The sequence below is a fragment of the Simochromis diagramma genome, unplaced genomic scaffold (genome assembly GCF_900408965.1).
Source record: "Simochromis diagramma unplaced genomic scaffold, fSimDia1.1 OVJJ01000361.1, whole genome shotgun sequence".
NCBI classification, from domain to species: Eukaryota; Metazoa; Chordata; class Actinopteri; order Cichliformes; family Cichlidae; genus Simochromis; species Simochromis diagramma.
In genome coordinates, this window is record NW_024386860.1 from 7596003 (window position 1) to 7618392 (window position 22390).

General features: G+C 40.5%; 1 protein-coding gene across 6 annotated transcripts in view; it reads left to right on the forward strand.

Moving 5' to 3' along the window:
- The window catches only part of lipeb (lipase, hormone-sensitive b), a 30441-nt gene extending 8093 nt beyond the window's left edge, over window positions 1-22348 (forward strand). For all 6 annotated transcript variants that reach the window (XM_040030257.1, XM_040030259.1, XM_040030261.1 and 3 more), the window contains 11 exons: window positions 450-734; window positions 1469-1559; window positions 2640-2785; window positions 3192-3377; window positions 5782-5934; window positions 8709-8853; window positions 10471-10698; window positions 14937-15122; window positions 16063-16244; window positions 17193-17459; window positions 18242-22348. In XM_040030257.1, coding sequence (XP_039886191.1) covers window positions 450-734; window positions 1469-1559; window positions 2640-2785; window positions 3192-3377; window positions 5782-5934; window positions 8709-8853; window positions 10471-10698; window positions 14937-15122; window positions 16063-16244; window positions 17193-17459; window positions 18242-18643 — 2271 coding nt within the window. In that variant the 3' untranslated portion in view covers window positions 18644-22348. The remainder of the gene's footprint in view (window positions 1-449; window positions 735-1468; window positions 1560-2639; window positions 2786-3191; window positions 3378-5781; window positions 5935-8708; window positions 8854-10470; window positions 10699-14936; window positions 15123-16062; window positions 16245-17192; window positions 17460-18241) is intronic.
- The last annotated feature ends 42 nt before the right edge of the window (window positions 22349-22390 follow it).

Below are 22390 nucleotides of genomic sequence, written 5' to 3' on the forward strand. Positions count from 1 at the left end.
CCTTCTCATTCCAGCAGTACCACTCTTGCTAATCTGTAACACCCAGTGAAGCAGGAAGTTTTTTACATGTTCTCATTTAGCCATGCTTTCACACATCCTCTCCTTTCCCTTTAGGCTTACCACACTAATCTTAATCACAATTTAAGCACACCCAGAAGACTTGTCTCTTTAATGAGTGCACAAATGGAGACTTACCATTAGGTTTTGTTTTTTCAAATAATGCGTATTGCTGTGTATCTTCATTTCAAGAATAAATATAATTCTATAAAATTGTATCCCTTTAACACCCAGTAATATAATGTTTCCTAATACTTATATTAGTACTTAATAAAGTTTTTAAGGTTCGTGTAATGTGATTTAGAATTTGCTGAATGTCAAAGTAAACTTTATTGTGTGGCGGATGTTTTCTAATTTTAGGTATTTTATTGTCACTTTTTTTTATTTTCTAGGTTGTGCGTTGCTGCCTTCTCCACATCATCCACAAGGGCCACTACATCACAGCCAACCGCCGCAGCATCTTCTTCCGAGCAGCACATAATGCAGGGGAAATGGAGGCGTACTGTAATGCTCTGTGCCAGCTGCGTGCCCTGCTTTACCTGGCTCAGCGCATGCTACATGACAACAGCCACGGCAATTTGTTTTTCCAGGATGAAAGCGGGCTTAGCGAAAGTTTTGTCCGTGAATATGCATCCATGCACAAGGGTTGCTTCTATGGCCGTTGTCTGGGCTTTCAGGTGAGATGAGCTGTTTTAGCAGTCATATGATGTGACAAGGATAAGCACTGGGAACTGTGGAGTGGTGAGAGTAAGAAAACGTGTAAAAATCTTATAACAGTATAGATGAGCAGCACTACTCATAGCTACAGTTCTGGTAAAGGTTATATACATTTTTCATTCATCAAATTTTTCATATTGCATTCTACACCTTTAATTTTTTTATATTTTGTGTTGTGTTAGGACTAGTTAGTTGCGGAATAGAGGTCTCAAAGATTTCTATAGTAATTTGTAAAGTATCCTTTAGTTTTGTAAAAGAAAGAACTTGTTTATGTTTGAGGCAACTGGCCTGTTACCTGGTCTGTGTATATTCCCCTGCTTTTATTTTAGAAATAGGAATTGACCCTAAAAAGAGATGTTAAGGCTATGAGAAATACAGAACGACGATCTGGTCATCTTTACAGCAGTTCCCATTTTTCTCAGTTGAGCTTAACAAGGGAGGCTGAACTCTCACAGCACAGAGGTCAAAAGCAAACTAAAGGGAAAAAATGATGAAGCTCCCTTTGAGTCTATTTTCTATCAATTTGTAATCTCTTACAATTCTGATATTATGAGATCTTCTCATTCTTTTTTTCACTTTCTTTTGTAGTGATTCTAGTCACATTTGTGTTCTATTTCTTAAGTTTAAATGTGTGGATAGTGGACTGGAATTGAAATTATTTTCTCTGTTTTTGTACATGCCTTCTCCCCTCTAGTTCACTCCAGCCATTCGCCCCTTTCTTCAGACCATCGCTATCGGCCTTGTGGCCTTTGGAGAAAACTACAAGCGGCATCAGTCAGGAATAGGTCAGCAACATCTTGTCTGCATCTGCACCCTCTCATCATCCAGCCAGATCGTTTTCATTCATAGATCGTACTCATCCAGCCCCACACCTCTAATACATTGCTCCCTTGCCCCTGACTGTGTAACTTTTGATGTTGTGTTTGGATTGTAGATGCTCTTTCATCCCTTGGAATCTTGAGGGCTTGCTGCTGTGCTTCTTTTATATTTCAGAATGTTTTGAACATGCACATAGTTATGTACAGAGGCAGCAAGAGAAGAACATGCACTGTCATAGACACACATGTATTGTGCATGTGTGTACACAGACAGAAAACTATTTAACATTCAGTAAAGAATTATCCATTTCTCATGGTTTCTTGTGCTCTCTGCTGCACCACAGTGGAAGCAGGAGGTATTGCACCATATGGTGAGTGTGCTAGACCATCACCCCTTGCATAATATTCCTCTGTAGTGGTCTGTATAACTGTGTGAAGAAACTTATTTTATTCTAAAGCTCTTACTCTGCCAAATTGTTCTGCATTTAGCACTGTAAGCTACATTAGCATTCCTGTGCCTGTATATCATCATGATAAAAGGCCTTTCCTTACTGCCCATCCTTGACACATAATCGTGGGCAGTAAACAAACCGCTGAAAGCAAGAGAAGATTGATAATACAATTGAGTCCTTGTGTGGCTTACCATGGGCCCAGTACAGTAGACTTAAAAATCCCTGTGGCAAAAACGACTGTAGTGTTTTGACTATGTAAAAGCCAATTTCACCCTTCTCAGTTTTTTTTTTTTTTTTTTTTCCCCTCCCCCTGCTAGGGACCAGACACTTGAAACTTTAATGTTCATTCCCTCCTCCACTTGTTCCTGCTCTTTGTCTGTATGTTAAATGTGGCTCCCTTACCTGTTGTTATTTATTTATTTATTTTTTTAAATCTTTTGTCCTTGCTATTTAGTTTCTGTTCCATTTTTAACCCATCATTATCATAATATGCATTCCTCTCTTTTTTTTTTTTTTATTTATTTATTTTTTTTCTTCTCCATCGCCTTATCTTGGTCTCCTCCTCATCATATATGCTTCTCCCTACTTTTTTCAGGGGTAGCAGCCAGCTCTTTCTTTACCTCAGGAAAGTATGCCATTGACCCCGAGTTGAGGGGGACTGAATTTGACCGCATCACCCAGAACCTGGATGTCCATTTCTGGAAGACATTCTGGAACATCACTGAAACTGAAGTCCTGTCTGTGAGTAGACTGTTAATGTTTTTTTGTGTCTGTCTGTTGACAAGTAAAAAAAGAGACGCCCGCTCTTGGACATCTGTAATTGAGAAGAGTTATCTTTGCTAACTCATGCACCAGGATCTGCACAGTGCTGTTTTTAATTTCGGCGCAGTATCAGGGATACTTTGCTTTCCTCTGGTAATGGTACCTTTCTATCATTATGCATTTCACCTACAGGCTGTTAGTAATAGAGTGGAATTCAATTTATTCAATGGGGTTCATGATTTATTCATTCAGTTTCTCTTTCCCTCCAGTGGCCTGCCTCACTCTGAAACTTGGACTTTTTTTCCTCATCTTTCTTTGACTTGTTTTCTCACTAAATGTCTGGGGGTTTTTGTTTGTTTTTTTATGTCTGTCTCTTTTACCACAGAGTCTCGCCAGTATGACATCCACTCAAGTCAAGGTAAACCGAGCTCTTTCTGTGCCTCCTGCGACCTTTGACCTTCCCTTGGCGGCCAACCACAGAGCATCAGTAACTATAGCTCCGCCAGCAGCGCACATCGGCACTGCTCCTGTTCAGATGAGACTTATTTCTTATGACCTGCGTGAAGGACAGGTACTTGAATCTTTATTCAGTCCATACTATAGTGGCATACTTGAAAATTCAATAAAATGTTTATAATCTCAAACTCTCTGCAAAAGTTTATGGAGCTTTTAAAGACTAATGCTGGCACTTGCTGTACACCTGTCTCTATGTCATTGTTATGTTGAGTTCTAATCTCATTCTGGATGACTGCCAGAGATGGGATTGTAATACGTTAATACGGTAATGTGCTTTTCATGCCTGCGTAGTAGGTTGAGACATAACAACAAAGTCAAACTTGTGATCTGAATGACATAAACAACCTGATGAAAGACCCTGGCGCTCATCTGATCTGATTATTCTCAAAAAGATTTTAAGTAGGGTTGTAACAGGTCTGAAACTGCTAAGGATACACTGCAGGCACTGCCAGTTAGCATCTGACTTAAGGGCTTCATCTGGAAGCAAGGGAGGCATCAGTCGCAGGTGTTTGATCTAAACCTTGTTGGGCTGCACACAGCCTTGGTCTGGCTAGCATTTGTGAAGTCTGTTAAAGAAAAACATGTGAGTTAGGAAGGTTCCTAACTCACAAGGACACCACCAAGGCAAAAGAATATAGAAAAGTGCAGCTACAAATTTAAACGTGTCCTTGTGTTGCACACAATCCACATGTCTCCATGGTAGAGGTTAAATGTCAGAGAAGTGGTTAGTTATTAGCTGGAGAAGACAGACAGATTCTTTGCTACAGTTCAACATAGTCACAATAACAAAGAACAGTACAACAAAACTAGTAGTCAGAATATAAAAAAGCAAAAGCTACAACGGCGTGAAGCAGTAATCTACCTGTACAATGAGTGGAGGTGCAGCGCGGTTTGCAAAGTGTGCCCCTTGAGGAAGTGAACTACTGAAACTCCTGTTAATTGATATTTATACAAAGCCGTTTGTGGAAATGAACTCTGTCTATGCTCACTCTGGGCTAAAAGGTAGCGAAGACTTGCAGGTTACAAGACAACTGGCATACGCAGTAAAGCACTGACAGCCATTTATCCATCCATTTTCTGCTGCTTGTCCAGATCACAGGGAGCAGCCATAGCAGAGATGCTCAGACCCCCATCTCCCCAGCCACTGGCTTCAACTGCTTTGGAATCACCACTGAAACCTTCACAAGCCCAACATAATCTATCCAGCAGCTGACCCAGAAGGCAACTGGGAAGCATCATAGACTGATGTCCAGACCACTTTATCTAGCTTCTTTTAATGCCAAGCAGTATCTGCTCTTCACTGAGCCCCTCTTGAATGCCTTAAGCTTCCCACTGTGTCTCTAAGGCTAAGCTCAGGCTCCCCACCACTTGTAGGCACAATTTTATTCTTTCTGTAATTACCCACAGCTTGTAGCTGTAGGCTATGTAGCCAGCTTTGCCTTTGCACTCAGCTCTCTTGATCACTTCAGCCCAGTGCAGTGTCTGCATCACTGTAGGAGCTGCACCAATTCTTTGTCAATCTTTGACAACCAGTGACAACAAATACAACCTGAGCACTTAGACAAGAAGATAAGTAGAACGCCAGTGCTGGGTGCTAGGCCAGTCCACAGGTTGTTTGTGTCAACCAGATGACACTTGCATCTTTCTTGGTATTATCTGTGCGTGTGATGCATATTTAAGTACCGTAGCCAATTCTGGTGGTTAGGAAAGTGTACTGAAATAGGTTAGTTTTCCTGAATATGTTTTTGCTGACCTTACATATATCAGACATTTAAAAAAAAAAAAAAAATCTTTCAGTGAACAATTCAACAATATTTGTTGGCATATGTGGTATTTTCCTTGTTTAAACAGCAGCTTGAAATCATCATCTTATTCTGCTTAATTCTCTCTCTCTCTCACTCACACACACACACACTCACACACACACACACACACACACACACACACACACACACACACACACACACACATAATGTCATTACTTTCTTTCTTTCTTTTTTTTCTTTTCCCTTTGCCTCCCTTTTTCTCTTGGGAGACTCCCCCTTTATCCGAGCTGCTCTTTGTAGCCTGGCACTTAACCAGACATACAATTTCTCACATTGATCATCCAACAAACAACAGTCCTTTTTATGTCACAAAACACAAGCCCGCATCAGTCGAAACACTTTCTTAGCCTCCGTCCTTGTTTCTGTTAATTAATGGGAATTAGTATGTGTTCCTGCAACCAGGCAAGGTTGTCAGCAAGCTGCTTCAGAACAACTGGTTAATCCACTTCTCAAAGGAACCCTGTTGCCAACATTAGAAAATTTATCAGCAATAAGACACTGTTTGGAACCACAGACACTGTAAATACTAGACCCAAATAAGAGATCTTGATTATTTGTCTTTCTGTTCATCTTCTAAGTTATTTGTTCTCCTAATTTTGTTTTTTGTTTTTTTTTTTAATCTCACTCTCTCAGGACAGTGAAACACTGCTGTCTCTGTCCCGCTCCGAGGGGGGTGCTATCTCTCTTTCCCTGGGGCTGAAGACCAAGCGCCTCCCCTCTTCTCCATGTCTCCTGATCCATTTCCATGGAGGAGGCTTTGTGGCACAGACCTCAAAGTCTCATGAGGTGAGAAACTACTGTTTTACTGGATTTAGCTCAGTTTCAGAAGTGTTTTACTTTGACTAGAGATTCATTATGATTACCTCTGTCTTGCATGATAAAACTGGTTAGATTCAATGGACTTTCCTTTTATTTAATGGAGGTTTGTATAGGACACTATTGATGTGTTTGTAAGATTTTATAATAGAACACAGACCAAGAAAAGGTGGCACTTACCTGTCAAAGCACTAACAACAATACACCTCTAGCATTAGATCCCAAGTTCAGGTTTTGAGCCTCTATCACCAAAGCCGTCATCCAGCTAATTTCATCCTCTCATCCCTTCAATCATGTTTTCTCAGACTAATTGTAATGAAAACCCAACTAATTAAAGTGTTGATGAGACAGACACTAGTTGACAGCAGAGGAGAAGAGGGGTTACCAGTCTGAGTCTCTTCCCCTGTCAATAGTGTGACATGGATTGAGAATTTAGACTAATTATTTTTATAATTATCCCCTGAAAACTTAACAGAGACTCTCTGACCTTACTCTGTGGCTTACTTACTGGTAAGGTACTTGCAGAGCTGACCCTGTCATTGCTTTCTGTCATCTAATTCATCCTCACTCCTTTTTGTTCTCATAAAGGAGGAACTTGTATCCTAGATTTAATTTCTGGATCACTGTGCTAGAAAAAAGAAGCACACAGACACTAGCCTTGTATATTATTACTATGTTAAAAAAAAACAAAAAACAACAAAAAACCCTTAGTCTTTTTTTTTACCCTTTTGATCATAAGTTTAAATTGGTGGCAGTAAATACATTTTAACAGGAAGACTGCACATTAGTGTGGTTTGTTGATTATAAATAGGAAGATTTTTTTTTTATATAGTTTGTACCCCTGTACTTTATCCTGTGCTTGTGTGGTCATTATGTGGCATCAAGCTACTTATAGCTGCTTTAAGACAGGGCTCTGTGAAATTGCAAAGGACATTGGCATCCTTGATCTGCAGCTGCATAGCAACCAAAGGATGAGAAGGAGCAATCAGAGAAGGGGTGTGTGGGGCTGTCATGTTGAATTAACAGAGAACTGTACAACCCCGCAGAGAAAGATTACCCAGGGCACTAATGGAAGACTTGTCAGACTATCCTTCTCTCTTTTTTTCTAGGCGCTCGTTTTTTTTCTTTTCTTATTACATCCTCTTTCTCAATCTTTTTGATATCACAAAATCACTTTTGTTCACTTTGTGTCCTTTTTCTACATCTCAGTTTAGTTGTATTTGGAAATCACTTTCTTTCCTCCTTTTGCCTTTTTTGATCCCTCTACCAAGACCCAGAAATGAGGAATACAAAAATGAAAGATTTTATGATGGAGTGGAGATGAGCATTTTTGCCTTCAGTCTCTCATTTAACCTCTTCTGGATCCTGTATCTCCCATCATATGGGTGAGATGAACAGTTCAACCTCAGATGAAGAATCCTGTGGTGGTCTCAGTGCATAATGATGCTGATATCACAGGAATAAATGTACTTAGAGTCTATGTATTTAGTAACTTGGGCACAAACCCACATTCAGTAAATGTTGAGGTATTTGCAGATTAACTGCTATTTCTGTCTAAGAATCAGTAGGACAGCAGCTCCTCTTAATTCCTGCTTAGAGGATAGATTTGGGACCCTCTAAAATTATGTGTGTGAGGAGAGTTTCCTGAGTCATTTAAATTTATACAGCCTGGTTCCCACCCATTAAAACTCTTGCACACACCTCTTCTCTGCCCAGTGGGGCATTTAGGGGAAAAAAAAAGAAAAGAAAAAGTAAATACTTAGCTTCTTTTATGCAGGCAAATGATGAACTGTCTGACTAGCAGACCTGCCCATTGACTCATATGGACTTGTTGTAGACTGCCAGTAATGGCTGTTGTTCTCACTCAGTAGAACGCATATACACCTTGGGAGCAGCTTTACTGATTTGCACAAACTCACATTGCCTTTCCTGCTCAGTGCTTGGACTGCATGCACACACTTATCTGTGTCCTCACACCGAGATTTATCGTGACAGGTAGAGTTTTAAGACATCACAGCTGACTGCTGGAGCTGCTACTTTTCTTTTTGTCATACTAAATCAATGAGGGATGAGACAGCACATAAACATGTACACACTGTGCTCTTCCTGCCATTGTGAATGGTGATCTGTTGCTTTTACCAACACCTATCATAGCAAACTTATAGGTGTTGGAATTTGATAAAGACAGAAGAGGAAAGGGCGAATGCTTTGCAAAAGTAATATTGTCAGAACTCATCGTGCCTTTCTCACATTTCAAGGTCACTGCCTAAGCAGAGTAAACGCTTAACCTGACTGTAACAATATAAAACAACGATCAGTATTCTGACAGCGAGTCTGTATCTATGGATTTTCTTTGTCTATCCACGCCACCTCCTTCTCTTTGTCCTCTCTCTTCATACTTCACCAAATAGGACATGTGGGCACCTTTGTTATTGCAGTGCAAAAAGAAGGAAAATGGATTTGACTGTGAGGGCAGCCCTCATTCTCCCTTTGTCTAGACAGTAAGCCAGAAAGCAGACAGATGACATCAGAAGAAAGCATAATTTTCATAACTTTTTGTCCTTCTTTTCAAATGTTCCACACAGCAGGCTTTTCCTCAATCACTTCTCTTTTTATTTCTCTCTCCCTGCCTCTGTGTTTTATTATGGCTGCTGTTGTGTGTCATAAATTTACCAACATAAAAAAGCAGTGTTTTTCCTTTTATAAAGTCACGTCTTTGTATCCTTATCTTCTGTTTGAAACAGCCCTATCTAAAGAGTTGGTCCCAGGACCTTGGTGTTCCCATACTGTCAGTGGACTACTCTCTGGCCCCTGAGGCACCCTTCCCACGCGCCCTAGAGGAATGTTTCTATGCCTACTGCTGGGCTTTGAGAAACCACCACCTATTAGGTATATGCATCACACAGCATTGTTTATACTTGAGTGTGGCTTTGTATCTCTCTTGTATATTTTCTGTTTATTCTTTAAAGTCATGGGAATAGTATACAGCAGATTCACAAAGTACTCAAACCCTCTCATATTTTGTTCACTTTATTGTACTAAAGATTTAATTTAAAATGGATAAACAAAGCCATGGAGTCAGCTGGGAGCTTTCTGTAGATATATGCAGTAAGACTTGAGGCATACCGTAAATCAAAGTGAGGGGTACAAAGCAACTTTTAAATCTGAGTGTTCCCAGGAGTCCGGTGGCCTCAATAACTGTGAAATGAAAGAAATTAACTACCAGGAATGTTCCTAGTATTAACTTTGTGGTGACATAGACCTTCAGTGTGATTTGATAGACATATTGGTCTTTGGGCAAAACTCTGAGCCTTATACCTTTCAAACACCAGGCACTGCTCATTACTTGCTAATACTAGCCTATGGTGAGGCATGGTGGTAGCAGCATGGGGTTATGGAGGAACTCTGTGACAGGATAAGCAATAACTTGTCAGAACTGAGGAAACGCAGCAATGATTTCAAGCATGGAAAGGCATATTCTGGACCACTCAAGGATCAAAGTATGTCCTAAAGCCCACAGTTAAACCCCAGAGAGTGGAGATACCTCAAGATAGTAGTTCATTTGCTTGCAATCCAGTCTGTTGGAGGTTGAGAGGATCCGCAAGGAAGAGTAGATAAACTGCCCAAATCGAGGTAGCTTGTATAAGCTGCCAGGGATCTTCTACAAGCTACTGATTTCATGTCTGAATACTTTAAATGGTTTTAAATGAGATTTGAGTTTTTGATTTCTGGTTTTACAAAAAAAAAAAAAAAAAAAAAAGAGAGAGAGAAGAGAAAAATCTAAACAATTTTGTGTTAAAAGTGTGTGTGTGTGTGTGTGTGTTACATCTTTGTATGCAGAAGTAACAGTATGTCCCTTAGGCAGATGAAAGAGAAGAAAGTTATTAGAATTACTGAGCAGGCATGTTGAAGGGATAACACCCACCTATTTCAGCGTGAAGGTTTCTGTGGAGTGCTTCTCTAAATCCTCCGCTGCGTTCACCAATTGCTTGTACCTCCTGAGAGGATTCATTTATCACTTTGAAAGTGATCATGCTGTATGCTTCTTGCACTTTACTTGCTGTTCAGTGCTATCACACCAGTTGTGATGCTCAGTATTTCGACAGGAAAAAAAGAAGCCATCTGGTCGGTTTGGGGTACGCTCGTCCACTGAAGCACACTGTGTCAAATTAACAGAGATTGCAGTGCAATATGCTACTGCTGTAGTACAAGTCCTCAATATCACGGCTATGAAGTAGATAGGGAAACCCTAGTTACAAGAGCTGCCTATTACCACAATGGTGAACAGAAAAGAGAGTGTTGCTGTTACACTGCCTTTTTTTTTTTTTTTTTTTTTTTTTTTTTGTTTGTTTGTTTGTTTTCCTTTTGAAAAGATGTATAAGAAAAAAAAAAGACGTTCTTGTCCCCTTCATGTTGTCTCATTTTTCAAAGTTTTCCCTGTGAATTACTTTTCTTTCTATCTGTCCTTGTACCAGAAGTCTATAATTTTTTTATTTTTCCTTACAGGATGGACTGGAGAGAAGGTGTGTCTGGCTGGTGACAGTGCAGGAGGCAATTTATGTGTGACGACATCGATGCGAGCTGCTGCTTTTGGTGTGCGAATGCCAGATGGCATCGTGGCAGCCTATCCAGCTACCCTGCTGACAGCCTACGCATCCCCTTCCCGTCTGCTAACGCTCATGGATCCCCTGCTGCCACTCAGTGTGCTCTCTAGGTGTCTCAGTGCCTACGCAGGTAGGTTTGTGTGTGTGCGTGTGTGTATTTCTGATTTTTACCTGAAGTTGAGATTTAAGTTGAATCCTATTTTTCGTTTCTGTCGAGCACATCTGTCTACTCCTTGTTATACATTACATAAACGTATTTGTCAACCACCTGGTGACAACTTTACTCTACTGGATGTATGATAAATGTTTATTGAAATAAGTTGTCAGGTGGGTAACAAACATTAAAAGATAAAAGGTCAAGTTTTCAGCTCAACACACAAACAACTCACACAAAAAAACCTAGAATTACATCACTATATTCAGGAGGCCAACAACAGCAGGGAGAAATGAGTTCTTAAATCTGCATCTTGGCAGATTAAATCTGCAGCTAGAAGGAAGAAACCTGCACTGTTGAGTAGTGATATCCGATACCAAGTAATATTCAGGGTGGTATCGACGATACTGATCCGATACCGATACTTTGTAAAAAAAAAAACGTATTTTATTTATTGTATCTCAAATTATAGCGTAATAATGATTATAGGACATCAGATTACTTGTTCTTATCACTTAATGCAGGGTTCATCATATAGAAATAAAAAAACTGAAGTTGTGCTATTTGAACACCTTGCCTGCCTGCAGCACTAAAGGACTCCGTGAGAGACGTCTGTCTCGCCCTAGCAGCACCTGTCCCTGTCCTCCTCTTCAGTTCGTCTCAACATACGCTCGTCGTATTCTGTGATATGATTTACTCTGAGGTGTTTGACAAGGTTAGTGATGTTGCCACAACCATACATGCCAACCCTCCCGATTTTTCCGGGAGAATCCCGAATTTCAGTGCCCCTCCCGAAAATCTCCCGGAGCCACCATTCTCCCGAATTTTCCACCCGGACAACAAAATTGAAAAACCATATTGCAGAATTCATAGCACGGCCCAACCAATTCCAGTCTCCAACAATGACGGCAGCTACTTAGTTTTAATATTACTCTTATTTCTCTTTCTGGGCAGACCCAGAAAGAGAAATAAGTTTCCAGGCCGGCCAATAATAACGGTGACATTTAATGTATTTTATCCGATAAATAAACACTGTAAAATGTATTTATCACCCCCCCACCCCAACAGCCCCTTTGAATATCTCCCTAATTCTGAGGTCTCAAGGTTGGCAAGTATGGCCACAACACCTCACTCTTGGAGCACTTTTTTGCCACATGTATCGCAAACCACGTCTCAGCTGTTTGTGGAGATAAAATGCGTCCGCACATGACTCCAATTACGCTCAGCCATTGTTGTGAGTGCGCGCGCCAGCGGTTGCGAGACATTTATACAGCTGTATTTCGCACATAACTATGAAAGGCAGAAGAGGAAGTAGTTCCTTTGAATGTAGACAATCCGAATGTTATAGTTTCTTTCCACTGTGTTCCTGTTAATGATAAACTACAAATTTACCCTAAATTACTAAAATATCGATATTTTAATGTGAGAATCGATTCTAGAACATAAATGACTGGTATCGGAGGAATCGATATTTCAGGATGGATCCGCACATCACTACTGTTGAGCTTTCTTTGTAGCTCTGACTTTTGGAGAGCTTGTTCATATACGTGCCTGGAACTTGCATAATCTTGTATTTTATTTATTTATTTAAAAAAAATTTTTTTTTAATAAACTAGTTATGTTTTTAATTTTTTAAAGTTATTTAATCCAAACTAAGAAGTGAAAGGGTTAAGAGAAAAGAATATAAAAACATTATCATAAAACTTCTAACTTTTTAAAGAAAGTTAGCACTAATGAACCTTTGAACAATCTATACTGGCTCCTTTTTTTGGGGGGTTAAAATATTATTCTATTCGGTTATTGTCCTAAGATACTTGTACTGCTGAACAGCTTTAACAGCCTGGCCATAGAAATCTGTAGGAAGAATGTAGCAAGACTTTGTCCTAAAGTCTATTATCATGTCCTTGTAGTTAATCCAGTCAATAAATTTCTTCACCACTGGTCTATGGTTGGCTTTTTCATCACTGAGCAGTGACAGAATGACAAAATTATCAGTGAACTTGATATGTCTGCCCGCTCTGACAACCATTTATATATTAAAGACAGATAAAAATGGTGAAAGGACACAACCCTAGAGGGAACAGGTAAAAGCTAAAAACGCATCAGGAAAAAAATGAATGACTTTGGCATTTTTAAGACCTCTCTGTTCAAAAGTTAAACTGTCACCATGCTAATCCAAAGCCAATGCTGTGGATGCTGTTTAGACTGTGAAGAGTACAGCTAAAACCTGAGGAGAAAAACACAAATTAACAGTACTAATGTGAAAAAGCAAGAATTAAGGGCAAACACTTTTTTTTTTTTTTCTTTTTTTTTTTTCCCCTCTTTCCAAAATTGAAGATGTTGACTAATTTCACATATTTTACTCTTAGGATTGTTTTCCTTGTTTTTGGATATCATTGTTGATTGCATGTAATAAAAATCCACCTTTTAAAAAGGACAAACAGCAACAATCCTTTCTGATATTATAAGTAGGTAATGAGTCATACACGTATGTATATGTATAGGGTGGGCCATTTATATAGATACACCGTAATAACATGGGGATGGTTGGTGATATTAAAGTCCTGTTTGTGGCATATTAGTATATGTGAGGGGGCAAACTCCTCAAGATGGGTGGTGACCATGGTGGCCATTTAGAAGTCGGCCATCTTGGATACAACTTTGGTTTTTTTTCAATAGGAAGAGGGTCATGTGACACATCAAACTTATTGGTAATGTCACAAGAAAAACAATGGTGTGCTTGGTTTCAATGTAACTTTATTCTTTCATGAGTTATTTACAAGTTTCTGACCACTTATAAAATGTGTTCAATGTGCTGCCCATTGTGTCTAATTGTCAATGCAACCCTCTTCTCCCACTCTTCACACTGATAGCAACACTGCAGGAGAAATGCCAGCACAGGCATCCAGTATCTGTAGTTTCAGGTGCTGCACATCTCGTATCTTCACACCATAGACAATTGCCTTCAGATGACCCCAAAGATAAAAGTCTAAGGGGGTCAGATCGGGAGACCTTGGGGGCCATTCAACTGGCCCACTACGACCAATCCACTTTCCAGGAAACTGTTCATCTAGGAATGCTCGGACCTGGCACCCATAATGTGGTGGTGCACCATCTTGCTGGAAAAACTCAGGGAACATGCCAGCTTCAGTGCATAAAGAGGGAAACATCATCATCATGTAGCAAGTTCAAATATCCAGTGGCCTTGATGTTTCCATTGATGAAGAATGGACCCACTATCGTTGTACCCCATATACCACACCAAACCATCACTTTTGTTGTTCCAACAGTCTTGGAGGGATCCATCCAATGTGGGTTATTGTCAGACCAATAGCGGTGGTTTTGTTTGTTAACTTCACCATTCACATAAAAGTTTGCCTCATCACTGAACAAAATCTTCTGCGTGAACTGAGGGTCCTGTTTCAAATTTTGTTTTGCCCATTCTGCGAATTCTGTGCGCCGATCTGGGTCATCCTCGTTGAGATCCGCTCCTCATGTGTTAACCTCTTCGACATGTCAATGGCTGTGAACAAAGAGAAACTCGTAAATAACTCATGAAAGAATAAAGTTATGTTGAAATCAAGCACACCATTGTTTTTCTTGTGACATTACCAATAAGTTTGATGTGTCACATGACCCTCTTCCTATTGAAAAAAACCAAAGTTGTATCCAAGATGGCCGACTTCTAAATGGCCACCATGGTCACCACCCATCTTGAGGAGTTTGCCCCCTCACATATACTAATATGCCACAAACAGGACTTTAATATCACCAACCATTCCCATGTTATTACAGTGTATCCATATAAATGGCCCCTGTGTGTGTGTGTGTGTGTGTGTGTGTGTGTGTGTGTGTGTGAGTGATAATAAATTTTAGTTTCACAAGGCAGGAGAACTGAGGACAATGAATGACTGCAGGAATTGGCTAACAATTTGTGACAAAGAGATTGGCTATGCTGACTCTCCTTTCAATAACTGAACTAAAACACTCATCATTTTTCTGTTCCTTCCTGCTGTCCACATTGTGTATTGTTGGCTTTGAAAATAATTGTATGGCAGTATTGAACGCACTCTGTCAGCGTTTACTGGACTATTATACCTCTCTTATTATTGCTTTCCTGTCTTCTCTGTTGTTACTCATTTGTGCTTACTGAAGAATAACAAATACTTTTATCCGTTTTGTGCATTTACTTTCTTCTTTTATGTCTTCTCCAGGCAGTGGGCCACAGACCGAGAAGCAGGTGGAGAAGGTGAGCACGCTGAGCCTGGTGAGGAGAGACACTGCACTTCTGCTGCGAGATTTCCGACAGGGAGCCTCCAATTGGATCCACTCTCTGCTCGATTCTAGCAGAGCTCCAGCCTCCACCAGCACAGCACCAGAGGCACCAACAGAAGCCACAGGTATACAAGTAACTGTTATAGTTGTTAGTTGTCAGGTTGGAACATTAGATGTGGCTTGAATGTATTTGATAGGCAGTTGCAGTCTGTCCATGTCTTGGTCATCCGCCCCTGCTCAGATATGTGTGGGTGTATATCTCCCACATTCTGTGTTTTCATTGAGCCAATTAATATAAGTGTTTCCCAAGTTCATTTACACCTCTCATGAAAGAGGTCAGTGACATGAGAACTTCTTATGCAGCATCTAACTAATTATTGCTTTAGCCAAACCATTTGTGTAGTACTCCTGTATCCATATTCATATCAGTTCTCATCTTTGGGGTAGCAGAGCATTGACAGTAATTGTTAATTGTAGCCACCGTAAATCTGGTGGCGAATTGTAATTTTCATGGTGTGCCCCTTACCTTGGTGACACCCCCACAGCTGCAAGCCCAGTCTAATGAGAGTATCATTGGTGGGTGTACATTATTAAAAGGCCATCATGGTGCTGAGATGGTTCGTTATTAAAGAGATAGGAGATCGGTAGAGCTTTGTGAGACCAGCTACTAACAGCTGTGTTTTGACAGTTCAGGGCGGGCAGATGCTATCATCGTGTGACAGCACTTTTTGAATTTCCTCCACCTACTTCTCATCTCTTCCAGATATAGCTCAATTTGCATTCTAGGCTTTTAACTATTGGCTGTCAACCAGAGGACACATGATAAGTGGAAACAGTAGATGAAGTGAAAGGGATTGTGTGTCACCAGTGTTATTTTTCATGTGTCCTTCAACTGCGGTTAGTCCAAATTAACTAAATGCCCTCTTTATTCTTAATATGCTCTGATGATCTGTCAATCCTGTGTCGTTTCTGAAACTTAATTGTACTATATGTTTGTTTCTCATTGGCATTCTTAATTTCAGTTGTGCATTCATCATTATGGTTCCTTCTGTCCTTGCTTCCTAGATGCAGTGAGGAAGAGCATTTCAGAGGCGAACATCTCTTCTCCTCATACAGACCCACCTGTCCCCACGGATCTTTCGGAGTTCCCCAACAGGAAATTATCAGTGAAGAGCCAGACATGCCAGAACTTGGGATCCCACAGCAATCCCATTCCCAGCAGTGCACCGCTGCTCTCTGAGCGTGCTGTAGGTCATGCTTGAACAGCTTGCTTTCAGCTGATGCTCTTATGCAGAAGAACCTAACAGTATTAAATGGCCAAGATCTGTTTCTTTAATAACACCTGGCTGTTAGTGGGAATCATTGTGAGAATTAAACCTGTCGTTATTTGACGATGGGTAATTTAATGATGATTGTAGCACCACTTTAGTGAAGCGAAATCCCACTAGCCTCTTGTCTTTGATCAGGATAGCTCTGCTTTCAGCTTGCTTTAAAAGGTTTTGGCACGCAGTTGTAGCCTTTTTAAGAGGTCGAACATTTTTGGGGCATTGAAATATTTTGGCCGTTGATCAAACAATGCTGTCTACCCTGTAGTGATGTGCATGTGTCACTTTGATGAACTCATCCGAGATTGTGTCACCCATCCCTCACAAACAGATTTGGCTTTGAAATGCTGACAGGATATCAAAAGGTTTTAGTTGTGCGAGTACTGGCAAGGTGTTGCAGATTATCCTCATATTTTCTCGCAGGCACACTGGATTAGTGGCTGGCGCAAGCAAAATTAGCAAGCAGAGGTGACGTAAGATATTAAATATGCTTTTCCTTCTGAAATGGGAATCGCTCAGCCAAGAGTCAGGCACTGAGCCAAGATTTTTCCAAGGACAAAGTGGCGTGTGTGTTTACATAACTGTGGCTCATGGCTAATCGCTAGGCAGTGGTGCAAGTTTCAGTCATTATGCAACTGTAATGTTTAGTAAGTTTGGAGAAACCTGCAGTCAGCTGAGATTGAAGAAGTCATTTGGACGAGTGATGAAGCAGTTCTCCCATTGAAAACTGAATCCAGATGGATAGAATCAACTTTATAGGACTTACAAAACCAACTTTTCTTGTAAAAATGTTTTAGCCTTTCTTCTTTTTTTTTATTGATATAAAGATATCCTTTGAACTAACCTAATATTTTCTCATCCTTTATGTAGCCAGAAGATGTCAGTTTCTTCTTTGCCAAAGATGAAGATCCCTCAGTGATCACTGACCTGTCTTCAGTGGCCATACCACCCCCAGCTGGAGAGGAGGGGTCACAGCAGGAGCACCCCAGGGAATTTCCTCTTGGGTTTGAGCCACTGCGCTCAGAGCAACTAGCAGAGATGAAGGTGGAGAGCTCTCCAGTGGTCAAGGATCCTTTCTGCTCACCTCTGCTAGCCCCTGACAGCATGCTGAAAGGGCTGCCACCTGTACACATAGTGGTAAGAGGACATAAACTGTTAATTACTGAAATTACTGGTTCGCAGGTTACTTGTACAAATCTATTGTTTGCGTTACTCATTGTGTGCTAACAGTAGTCTATATTTTATAGCAAAGTGTTTTCTGTGAGAAGGTGTGTGAGATTCAACTTCAAGTATAAGTTGAGCATTATAAAGGTAGACTGGCAAAAGCACATGCTCCCATGGTAGCGGCTATGGAGTTTTCTGTGGAAGCGCAGCCTCCCTCAGTAGATGGAGTTTAACTGTGTGTCACATAACTGTACATATTTACTGTCTAGTTTTCTGAGCACTTTCTGAAGACTTATTGTTCACTTAAAAGTTGAGACTTGGGGGGGCAATGGTGTCATCGCTGGCTGGAATTGGAGCTTTTGATTATATTACACAATCCCTTTCGATGCATTATATACTATACATGGTGCTGCAGAGGCATTAAAATGTTAACTGACAGCATACCAAAAGATGTACGTGGTTTACAGATATTGAAGTGAAACAGTGTGATGGGAGAGAGAGGGTAGGTTAAAGTTATGTTTTTCCTTTTCTCTTTTCTTATTTTTGTTGTTGTTGGGTTTTTGTTTTCTTTTGTTTTTTTAAATTCGCTGGAGTGAGTCAGCGAGAATGTAAAGAAATCAGGGACAAAAGAGACTGAGGATGCTTGGCTTCGTTTTCTTCATCCACTAATTAAGATTCATGACATGTCTGAAGGGAATCCAGATTTTCTTCTCACCATTTCTAACCCTTCTTTTCCTCTCTCTCCCCACCTTCAGGCTTGTGCACTAGACCCCATGCTGGACGACTCTGTAATGTTTGCCAAGCGTTTGAGGAACATAAACCAGCCCGTCACTCTCTGTGTGGTGGACGACTTACCCCATGGCTTTCTCAGCCTATCTCAACTCTCAAGGGAGACGAGGGAGGCTGCCAATGTCTGCGTGGAGCGAATTCGCGCCGTCTTCACACAGGACACCCCCCCAGAGCCACGGAAGCACCGCAAGTTGGAACGGACCGACGGGGGTGTGTCAGCATCTTCAGGGGAAACCAGTTCTCTCTTTGTTGGCCCCATTGAGGGAGGAGAGCTAGCTGTCGGGAGAGGGGCTAAAATTGCTGATGGGGAGGGCGCAGTTGCTGTGGCAGCCCAGAATAACACTGATGCTGGTGGCATTGGGGCTTAAATAAAGCTATATAATAAAAAAGGGGGACTGCATTTCACTCGAGGAGCGAAAAGAGAGAAGGAGTAAATGAAAGTCGGACAAATTTAGGCAGCGCAGTGCCTATATGCAAGGCAAAGCATCCTGAAAAACAGACAGGGGGTGGGAAATGCAGTCTAGCATATCGCCCAGTGTTTGAGAGACAAAAAAAACAGCAGAGGAGGAGCACTGAAATATAACTTCCTCTGCTTTACAATTCCTGCCACTTGTCTGTGCACCATTATACACCAACGCAAATCTGGCAGACAAAGTGAACACACCCACAAGAGACAGTCATGTTTTAGAATAAAATTATTTAGCAGCTACTTAGATCAAAGACCAGCACTCACCCACACACACAGCAGTCGTACTTAACAGAGTTGCTGTGAGGCAGCAAAGGCTCGGACATAAAGAGGCACAGACTATTCTCGAGACGAGGCCTGAATGGGTGATTCATATAGGCCGAGGCAGTGATTCGAGGCCCTAATCAGATAGTAGTAGGGACACTATATGGTTCAGTGTGGAGTCACCTCTATCAGAATGGCCATTTGTCCGTTAGGGAGCGACTCTAAATAACACTTAATAGCTCCACATTGTGTTCTCAATTACGCCAGTTTAGCAGTCAATACAGCTCACTTTGTGGATGGTAACTGTGTAGACTCTCTCCAAAATAGAATTACAAAGCTAAAACAACAGCGTGAAATACTTGAAACTGGATAATTGATTCACTTTTCTCATATTTGTTGCAGTTTTAAATCATTTTATGAATTCTATGCAGTAGTATTAGTTTTGTTATTTATATCAGTTTTTATTGCAGTTATGCCAGGCTTAATTGTTCTTTTCTGTTCTATATTATATAATGAACTCTTTTCATTTCTTTTCCCCCATGTTTTTCAGTGTGCTGAATATTTACCTCTGCGCTTGTGTGTGTGTGTGGCAGCAGCTGTTCTGACATCGCTGGCCTTTCCAATTAAGCTTCTGTTCTACCCTCAGCAATATACAATGATCAGAGTAAATGTAGAACATTACACAGGCACAGAGTGCCCTGCCTTGTGCATTTTTGTAGTGATATAATAATGCTAGTACAAAGACTGGACTGCATTAGTTTGTAGACAAGTACACTTAGGATACATCTTGTAGGTCTTTCAGTGACAATCATTGCTTTGATATTTAAAAAAAAAAAAAAATTTCTTTTTTTTCCCTTTTTTTTTTTTTTGTTACAGCAGCAGAAAGTCCAGCTCTCAGCTATCAATACACATTTAAAATTTCACTACAGTGATTTCCTCTCAAGTTGCCCTGGTCACTGACTGTGTGCTACTGTTCACTACTTCTCTGCACAGTAGGGACTGTGTCAAAGTGCCACTTCTCTGTAGCTGTGGGATTTCCTGCCTGACAACTTTTTCTTTCTTTCTTTTTTTAATTACAAATCGGAGGCTTTTAGGAAAAACTTAAGCAAAGGAAAGGGATTGCAGAGGTGCGCTGTAAAAGCCATTAAGACTTTTGTAAGACGTTTTTGACCAACTAAACGTGTCTGGTCCATCATATATATATTTTAGCTCCCCACTGTCAGATTTGGGCGTTTCTTTGTTTACGATAACCTGAGGACACTCCCTTTTGCATGTTGCTATCAAAACACTTTTAAGTATGCAAAAATGTCCTTTGTAGGGTCAGTCCCTCTATCACGTCCAAGTAAATATAGATGCCAACAATGCTGGCACTGTCCTGCCCTTGCCTGGTAAGAGGGCTGGGGTTGCCAGGTCTGTAGAGAGGGATGCTGTGTGATGAATTGGATTTAGCTGATGCTCAGAGAGCAAAATCCTCCCCCTGTTGAAGAGCAGGATTTTCAGTAGGAAAGTCATGCTACAGGATTATACCATACTCGGTTGTCAGCTTCAAGTACTTACTGCAGTATTTTTAGTCAGATTGATGGAGAGAACAAGGACCGAGAAGAGGAAGAAAGTTATACAGTCGCTCTTTCCGAGATGCTGGGCTGAAGCAAGTGTTTGCTTTACTAGCCGCTGTTTATGCTCACTGTGCACTTTTGCAGTAGTTGCACTGTCGCTCAGTACAAGTTTAATTTAAGCAAAGCTTGAACGTGTCACCTCCCTCCCCTCTCCCCGCTTTGTGCCTCTGTCTGGGGCTGAAATGGAGGATGGCTGCACACATAATCACAGTTGTCTGCTACGTGTTGAGAAACACGACCTCTTTGTGTTGTGTTCATATCAGACAGGAAATGCACTTCACACTCTAAACTATTCATAGTATTAATTAGCTGTTGTTGAGAGATGTGTCTCTAATGTAGTCAAGCCTCTGTGAGACAACAGTTTTTATCTGATATAATGTACACAACCTCATCCATACTGAAGTCAACACCGCGCAGGGCGAACAACAAAGGCGACGGGCCATTAGCAGTTTCTTATATAAGGAATTTGAGTTAACTTGCTTTATTTTGATTTTGTTTAAATTGTGTCAAATTCTTATAGGCCTTCCTATGCCTCATATCCTTGATGACCCTCGAGCATCAGGCTAACCTGAGTGCAGGCGGTGGACCAGGGAGTCCTTGTGGTGTTCTGATCAGACATAGGCTTGCTGATTCTCATTTTTGCTTCTTTTGTTGAACCGTTTGGTGCTTTAATGCTGCCTACAACTATTAGCTGAAATATTTTGTTCAGTATTGATTCATTTAAAGCTCGGTTGATGTTGTCTCGTGTGTTGATTATTTTGTTTAATGAGCAGCTGCTGTGGTAGTTGTTTAATATAGCTGCGTCGTTGTTGTTGTTGTTGTTGTTGTTGTTGTTGTTATTATTGTTGTTATTATTATTATTATTAATTCAGTCTCAAGTCGTGCAGTATACCTCTACAGTTTGACTCTATTCACTAAAGATTTTCTTTGCCTCAGGCTGTTTCCAGTGAAATGCAATGCTAAGTGCAATACTGCTACAACATGAGCCATTGGAGCAACAGTTGCAGCAAACCTGTGTAGTTACACACCAGCACAATATTTTTTCTTTTCATTCCCTGCTTCCTCCATCACTTTTTTTTTTTTTTTTTTTTTTTTTTTTTTTTTGTGTGTGTGCAATATGTTTGACTCACTTCAAGCTTACACTTCACAGCTCACATGTAGGTTCCTTGAAGCTTGATTCCTTTACAAACACCTCTGTGTTAAACTGACTTTAAGCACTTTGCAGAAATGTTACATGTCATTCATTTATGGATAAAGTTTCAAGTTGAACCAAAGACTGAAGCCAGAGTCTTGTAACAGAGATGTGCTGACATTACTGCTTAATGTTCACTGTTCTCGTTGAAAATGCAGGTGCTAGTCAGTGTCATAGTCTGCCTGCACTCCATATGCAAATTGCACTGCATCAGTTCTGATGTAGAATATGATTAGCCTTTAAAAAAAAAAAGCTTGTATACATGACAAGCCATAGACTATAAAAGTGAGATGTTTAAGTTTGTTTTGTTGCTGTTCTTTAAAAACACCGTAAGTGCAAACCCATGAATAAAAAGAATGTATATTAAATATTATGATTTATGTAGATATTTTTACTTAAATTTGTTAATCAGATTGGTTGTAGATTGATTTTTGACTGCATTTCTTTGCAGGTTCCACGTTAGGGTGATGTGTCTGCTGCGCCAGGCTAGTTACTTCCTTTGTTGATTTTTATCCAAATAAAATTCTGACATGAACCCTGCTGTTTTTTGTATTTAAATTTTTTGAATTAACCTTTG